The 7,483-nt window shown below is 43.0% G+C and overlaps 3 protein-coding genes across 3 annotated transcripts; 2 read left to right on the top strand and 1 right to left on the bottom strand.

Moving 5' to 3' along the window:
* The first annotated feature begins 448 nt into the window (after positions 1-448).
* On the top strand, positions 449-3,839 carry LOC134186409 (iron-sulfur cluster assembly scaffold protein IscU-like). The gene is made up of 5 exons (XM_062654378.1): positions 449-553; positions 619-732; positions 3,372-3,479; positions 3,539-3,617; positions 3,673-3,839. The coding sequence occupies exons 1-5, from the start codon at positions 458-460 to the stop codon at positions 3,777-3,779; spliced, it is 504 nt and encodes a 167-aa protein (XP_062510362.1). The 5' UTR covers positions 449-457; the 3' UTR covers positions 3,780-3,839.
* A 712-nt stretch (positions 3,840-4,551) lies between these two features.
* Positions 4,552-6,398, bottom strand: LOC134186408 (large ribosomal subunit protein uL13-like). Its single transcript, XM_062654377.1, has 9 exons — positions 6,326-6,398; positions 5,992-6,064; positions 5,866-5,931; positions 5,706-5,807; positions 5,241-5,326; positions 5,120-5,179; positions 4,877-4,924; positions 4,739-4,813; positions 4,552-4,682 (listed from the first exon to the last, which is right to left on the bottom strand). The coding sequence occupies exons 1-9, from the start codon at positions 6,338-6,340 to the stop codon at positions 4,599-4,601; spliced, it is 609 nt and encodes a 202-aa protein (XP_062510361.1). The 5' UTR covers positions 6,341-6,398; the 3' UTR covers positions 4,552-4,598.
* A 30-nt stretch (positions 6,399-6,428) lies between these two features.
* Positions 6,429-7,202, top strand: LOC134187315 (ashwin-like). Its single transcript, XM_062655425.1, has 2 exons — positions 6,429-6,704; positions 6,761-7,202. The coding sequence occupies exons 1-2, from the start codon at positions 6,430-6,432 to the stop codon at positions 7,035-7,037; spliced, it is 552 nt and encodes a 183-aa protein (XP_062511409.1). The 5' UTR covers position 6,429; the 3' UTR covers positions 7,038-7,202.
* Positions 7,203-7,483: the final 281 nt, after the last annotated feature.

Here is a 7,483-nt window from a genome sequence, read left to right on the forward strand (position 1 = left end):
GAAGAAAGGGAACACGTTACAACACTTCACATCAAAACTCATTTCCGCAATCGCAATCGCAAACCTCGAGCAGACCCTGCAGCTGCAGGTTGTCTGTAGCCTGTACACGACGTTATGTAATGTACTTGCAGAGTTTCCTTGTCCTCGACATCCTCTTTGCACAACGGGCAACGCATTGCGACCCTGCAACAAGCCACCAAACGGCAAGCAGACAATCCGGGACTCCGGAGATAGAGAAAGATGTCATGCTGTTGCCATATTAGGGCATAGGTCACGTGAATTTGTTAGAGTAAACACATTGGAAACAAAAATACAATGCAATGGATATACAGAATATCAGATAACCAAAAGTCGCTTTACTGCTTGCACAAACTTTTTGAGTGGACCTTGGTATGTATTACACTTTTGGCCTAGAGATTGTTACCAATAAACTGCGCAAGCGCACAAACACAACACCATGTCGTTATTGCGAACTCGTGCGTTTGCTCTCTTTGCTCGAAGTAGGTCACTGGCAAGAACGTGGTCACCAATTACAGCATCGTATCATAAAAACGTAAGGACACGGATGAGGCCCCATTTTAGGTACAATTTCCAAATCACTTGTCACGTATTGTGCAGGTAATTGATCACTACGAAAATCCGAGGAACGTTGGAAGCTTCGACAAAGACGATAAGAATGTGGGAACGGGTTTGGTTGGAGCTCCGGCGTGTGGAGACGTCATGAAACTGCAGGTGAGAGAAATGATATGAGAGTGAGAGAAATGAGATTGTAGTGTGTTACACTTGTTGGTTAGCTAATGTATTGGTATTGTACGATAGACTGGATATGGCTCATAGTTATACTTCAACTCTAACAAGCTTTCTAGTTTCTACTTAATTAATTTAATTTTTAGAGTCAGGAGTGTGTGTGTGTGTGTGTGTGTGTGTGTGTGTGTGTGTGTGTGTGTGTGTGTGTGTGTGTGCTTAGAAATGAAGTAGGGAGCTTGTATCGTTTTGTCACAACAGACAGTATTCAAGGCTGTTAGATGTGACGCCTTAGTTAAGTGTGGTGCTGATGGGTAGGTGACTGCAGAGGAGTGGTGGTTGGTGTTTCTGCATGTGTGTCAGTGTTCTCGCTAGAGTTACTAACTTAGTTTGAATGGAACGCTTTATTCCAATCTTTTATGGTCCAGGGTTTCTCCTGGACATCCTGGAACGTGGCAGGCCGCCTGGTTTAAAAAAAATGGGTGTGGCCACTTTTATACATGATCACTACGTGCTAATCCTTGACACTTTGTGAGCAATGAATCTATACTACTACTACTACTAAGTAGTGGGGTTAGTCGTTGTAGTGATGCTGTTGATCTTGTAACATCTGACTCACTGATATCGTTACTTCTAATATTTACTGTTATACTTGAGTAACGTAATTAGTTAATATTAATGCCCATTTGGTTTAATTAAAGGTGCCTGCTCACGATTCACCACGCATGCGCAGACACTCCCACAGACACACCCACATAAACTTGAAAACGTGCCACGTTGTGTCATAACGAAGCAGAGCAAGCAAACATCTTAGGTTGCACCACGTTCTATGACATACAGTCTTTATTCCTAGGGCAAAGAGAAAGGCCAATCGCGTTCTTGTCCACCACAGCAGTTTTGCTCCTCGTACTTGACATTTCAATAAAGCTAACGACAAGTATGTTAGGTTCCTTATCTACAAATTTACCATTACCATCTTGAAATAGCTTGCCGTTGAACAACAAAGTGCTTTGTCGATCGTTGTCTTGTTGCACGTGACCCAGAAATGGGAGGAAACTAGAGCATTATCGTACTATTGTGATGGCATCCGAAACTCAGAGCGTGAAAGTAGCCATGTAGAGGTGCCGGACGCGCCGACAATGCGGATTGCTCATCTATCCTGCATGATAGCTACCAGCCTCAAAGTTCCAGACCCATTTTCGGGTTACATGCAACAAGGAAAAGATTGAGAAATCGCTTTGTTGTTCAACAGCAAGCTATCTCAAACTGGTATGGTAAATGTGTGGATAAAGGCACGATTTCAAGTTTGCGTGGGTGTGTTTGCGCATGCGCGCGAATTCGTGAAGCGACACTTAACTAAAAAGTTGGAGTAAACCCTGTGGTCATTACAAGCCATCTATGATATATTCTAGCAGTTTATGAAGGTGAGAGCAAAATGTAATATGTCAAAAGTCATGCACTACATGTACAGTTGTTTTAGGTATGAGCCATTAGAAACGGGACTTTGTAATGGTCACGTGACTGAGCGAATGTCATACTCAAAGACATTGAATTAGTACTGGGTCTGCATGACTGTGTACGTGTGTGGATGTGTGACTATGTCAAGCTCAGAATGTGCCACACCTCCATTGTTGTCCAATCCATAGGCGATGCAACGGGGGGGGGGGGGGGGACATACCAACAAATTCAACTAACACTATAGTGTTAATGTTGGTTTCCTGTCTTTGCTGTGTAGCATGCACATACACATGATACATTTAGCCTTGTTGTGCAGAGCCAGGCCCCCTTAACCAAATCTAGGTTCTTACACCTATGCAATCAGAGAGCAGTATTGCATTGGTTGTACAATGCAACGTGGTTAAACCACAGACAATGGTTGAACTGCCGATCACAACTGCCAGCATTCATGAAAGAGTTTCACTATCATTCGTGTTGCAATTCCCAGCTCTTGTCAGAAATAACGACAGAAACTTACCAGTCTGCAACTGCCTGTGCGAAATCAATCGTTTTCCTGGCTTACAACATTTATATGGCAACCTAACATTGTGTAACCGTGAGTGATAAGCATGTCCTGTATGTCTCAAGCCAGCCAGAATAGAGCATAACATGTGTTAGTGGGCATGCTCAAAGTAAGCGTGGTTACGTGCCAATAGAATTTACCAAACAAAGTAGATTGTCAACAACACATGATATCTCTCGGTTAGGCAATACAGTTAAAACATTGAGCATACCCGCCTACAATCACAACCGCTGGAGCATACAGGCGAAACACCAGTCACTTTGTATGATTTTAGATATTTTTGTATAGATTTTACAGGTGTAGTGTGCTTAGACTCAACATGACATGTAAATGCGTAATACCTCAACAATCAAGTTACTGTTTACCTGTTCAAAGTGGCTCATAGCTGTGGAAATGAGGGTGAAAACACAGCTTCAGTATACACAGCAACTATCCATGAAATGAATGCAATTTCTTTTGTCAATAAGCGTTTGCAATAATTTTTGGGCGTGGCCATTGTTCATTTTTATATGTACTTACCAGACATCTTGTCTTGTCTGTCTTGAGCTTGTAAACAATTAAATATTAATTAATTAATTATTACTTTATTCACGTTACTACTTATCAGATCAAAGTTGAGGACGGGAAGATTGTTGATGCAAGATTTAAAACGTTTGGCTGCGGCTCGGCGATTGCGTCCAGTTCGCTAGCTACAGAATGGGTGAAAGGGCGCACTGTGAGTCTCCACACGTATCACTCATCGCACACTTACTCCTTACACAATTTGACTTGTAGACCGAAGAGGCAACAGACATCACCAACTCTGACATTGCGAAGGAGCTCTCGCTCCCTCCAGTCAAGCTTCACTGCTCAAGTCTGTCTACCCATCTTGCCTTGTATTGTGTTACTCAATTAGTGTTTCATTACAGTGCTAGCCGAGGATGCAATCAAAGCAGCATTGAACAACTACAAACTGAAGCAGCAGGAAGAAGTGGACACGACAGCAACAGCAGCAGCTGCTGCTGCATCCAGATAGCAACTCTAGGCTTCTGTTCCACAACAGGTACGTACCTACGTACACCCAATAGCTTATGAAGTCAAATAGTTTGGTATATAGACTATATGCGGCATCATAGATGATTACTTGGGTTGATATACTAGCATCAGTAATTAGTGTCTCCACAAGACTTATTGTACTTGCAATACAAGAAATAGTAAAGCTGCAGTCCAGGTGTATCATTGTATCCTTCTTTCAAATGCTCTTCCATTCGTTGTGTGTGTGTGTGTGGGGGGGGCGGGCGGTGGAGCAGATGGTAGAGCGTTGGTGATGACATCCGGGATCTTGTAGTCCGTGATGAGGGTTGAAGGTTCAATCCTGGTGGAGGCGACACTGTCACAGTTTCCTTGACCAAGAAACTCACCCACACTTGCTTCTCTCGACTCAAGAGTATAAATGAGTACCTGGTCATTGACTGGGGTGGACAAGACCGCTGACTTGGCAGCAACATCATGCAGCAGACGGGTACATGTGGGCCTTGGTGTTCAGTCCCAGAGCTGTGCCATTGTCAGTGCCCCTGGATGACTCTGGCCAAGCTCCAGGTGGATTGTAGTGCTGGCCCCAAGACTCCATGTAGCGCATGGAGGCCCTGTCCCTAGAGGCAGGGGAGCTATCTCCACAACTGGCCTCAAGGTCGACATCGAAAGACGTGGAGGGCTTAACATTTGTCCCTTGTGTGTGCGTGCGTGTGTGTGTGTGTGTGTGTGTGTGTGTGTGTGTGTGTGTGTGTGTGTACTAGCGATTCATGTGATAGTGTCAACGAGGATGATTAACTTTATTCAATTGAACGTCAACAGTCTACAAGTGACCATACTGCTCAAGCACTTGGTCAATAGGCTTCAATTTCTGTGCTTCCTGTTGTAAAGCTTGTTGCTTCAGTTTCTACAGACACTGGAGTGTAAGCAGCATAACGTTCGGAAACCATGACAACCACAAACCTCCAATCGCTTCTTGTTCTCCCAGTAAACTTTAGCCTTAGCTTTCCGCTTTTCCTCCAAAGTCGTTACAACATCCTATAACAAATAGTTGATATCAATGCATACAATGAGCAAACTGAACATATGCAGTCAACGTACCTGGTACTTCCAACCAACCTCATGTGACAATCGACCCAAATCACAAAACTATAACAGACCAGACTGGTGTAAAGCAGTATGGACATCAGATGTCATACAAACATCACACAGGTTGGAGTTGGGGAGCAATGTTGCAAGTCAATGCCTGCCTACTTAGTTGAGCAACTGACTGCATGACACACACACACACACACACACACACACACACACACACACACACACACACACACACACACACCATACCCTTCGTCCTGGTCTCAACTTCAACACTTTGAGAGCAGCCGGGACAACCATCCGCTTTTGCTGTAACAGTCCATTGCATAATTCTATGTCACAATTATAGACAAAAGGTCTTGATACTTACTTTGTCATATGGTGGTGGGATGCCGTCGAACACCTTCAAACGGTTCAGAGCCTCCGTGCCTCGCTTTGTCTTGTGAGGGATCATACCTGTAGATACAACACATATACCAATCCAGCTTACAGTAGACTATTGTATTGGAGGGATGCATCTCACAATACACTAGACTATTGTATTGGAGGGATGTATCTCACAATACACTAGAATATGATTGGAGGGATGCATCTCACAATACACTAGATTATTGTATTGGAGGGATGTATCTCACAATACACTAGAATATGATTGGAGGGATGCATCTCACAATACATTAGACTATTGTATTGGAAGGATGCATCTCACAATACATTAGACTATTGTATTGGAGGGATGCATCTCACAATACATTAGCCTATTGTATAGGAGGGATGCATCTCTCTGTTGGTGTCCACAACACAACATACAAAATTTAAAACCACTGCACTCTACCTCTCACTGTCTTAAAGAACACACGACTTGGAGCACGAAAGTGAAACGGTCCTCTTGAGGGCTTTGTTGCACAGCGCTTGCGCAAATACTTGAGAAACTTCACTACACACACCCAACAATACACCAAAACCCTCTCCAAACCTGATCAATACAACACCACATTTATTTCTGTAGAAACTCCCACTGATGTTGATCTGCTCGCATCTAACCACGATAATCCTTTGCCCTTCAGACCAAAAGCACAAACATTACTCTCTAACGTGACGAAAGATACCAGAATGAGTACCTGTTAGAATACACTTTGCCACGACTGACGCTAATCGACCCAAAAGATGGCCTTTTGCATCAATCAGAACAACCTAAACGACGAGAAACGATGAGGCCAAATCATCACGTGCACCCAATGTGGGGCCCCACCTCATTAACACAGCTCTAGTGTTACTATAAATTTATTACTTAAACGCGCAATAAAATAAAAGACTCTGATTCAAGAAACGAGCGTATTTCGTCGATCGCTTGTAAGTTTGTCGCACCACGTGGCATCAGTAAGAGGGCCCCACCACAACCAATTAGCACAAATATTAATTTCCAACTCTGACAACACTATACACGTCGCTAACCTTCTCAAACCCCATGGCAAACGCTGTTTTGCGAAGCAACTAAGAGCAGACCAAATCGTGCGCATGCGTAGAAGGTCTATCATCGATTCATTCCAAATGTTAGGATGTCGGAGTGGGGCGTGGTCGTCGAGTGTGACCTTCTGCGCCCCGAATCATTGTCTCAAGACGAGCTAGTCGTGCGTCTGAGGAAGGCTCGCGTTCCGTTCTCCGGGACGAACGCAAGTCGCGACGATCTGATTGAATTGTTCTACAAACACGTCACTCCTCGCCCTCAGAGAAAACTAAAAAACTCAAGAAACGGCAGACGCATGGAAACAGACGAAAAAATCGAAAACAAATCGTCTGCCGTGCACGCCAAGTCAAATCTTTCTCGTAAAAGGTGAGAACATTATGTGACGTGTTTTGTGACGTCATAATATTGTTATTAACTTTCAGACAAAAAGTGTCTCCTATGCCGGACGACCGGCCTGAAATGAAACGGAGCATTCCTGGAGGTGTGACGTCATCGAGAACAATTAATATTAGACATCGTGGTGACAATATGAGAGTAATTGGTAATGATGAGGCAAATATAGAGAGTCAAGGGGTAGTGACATTGAATAGGAAGCGAACGGCATCAGAGGCCATGTCCGATCTGAGTCTGTCTCCGGATTGTAGAGAGGACAGTGCGTGCAAGCGAGCTTTCAAAGTGACACCAATTGAGTGGCCGTAGATTTAGTTTTGTGTATAGATTTTTTACAATATTGAATTGTAATATTGATTAGTATTATTGAATACATACAGTGTCACGTGTCTAAGTTAAATTTCTGTGATGCACAATAGTAAAATCGTATTTTTCAACCGCAGAAATAGTATCAATAAAAACAGAAAAAATTGAAGTTGACTGAACATGTAGTTATAGCATTTTTATGTTGTGCTTTCTCATATTTCTAGTAGGTCATGATCACTAAGGTGTATGTACCAGAAATATATTTTAATTAATGTTTAAATATTTTTTAGAAATCTATAGTTTTAACCTAATTAAGTTAATAGAAGCAATGCATTGCAAAGTACAACAACTACAGTCAACGGCACCACATTTTCTGTCCCCTACCGTCTTGTAATATACGGGGTTTTAATTATCCGGGCGTTATAAATACACACCCACAAATGTTTTAT

The sequence above is a fragment of the Corticium candelabrum genome, chromosome 11 (assembly GCF_963422355.1).
Source record: "Corticium candelabrum chromosome 11, ooCorCand1.1, whole genome shotgun sequence".
NCBI classification, from domain to species: Eukaryota; Metazoa; Porifera; class Homoscleromorpha; order Homosclerophorida; family Plakinidae; genus Corticium; species Corticium candelabrum.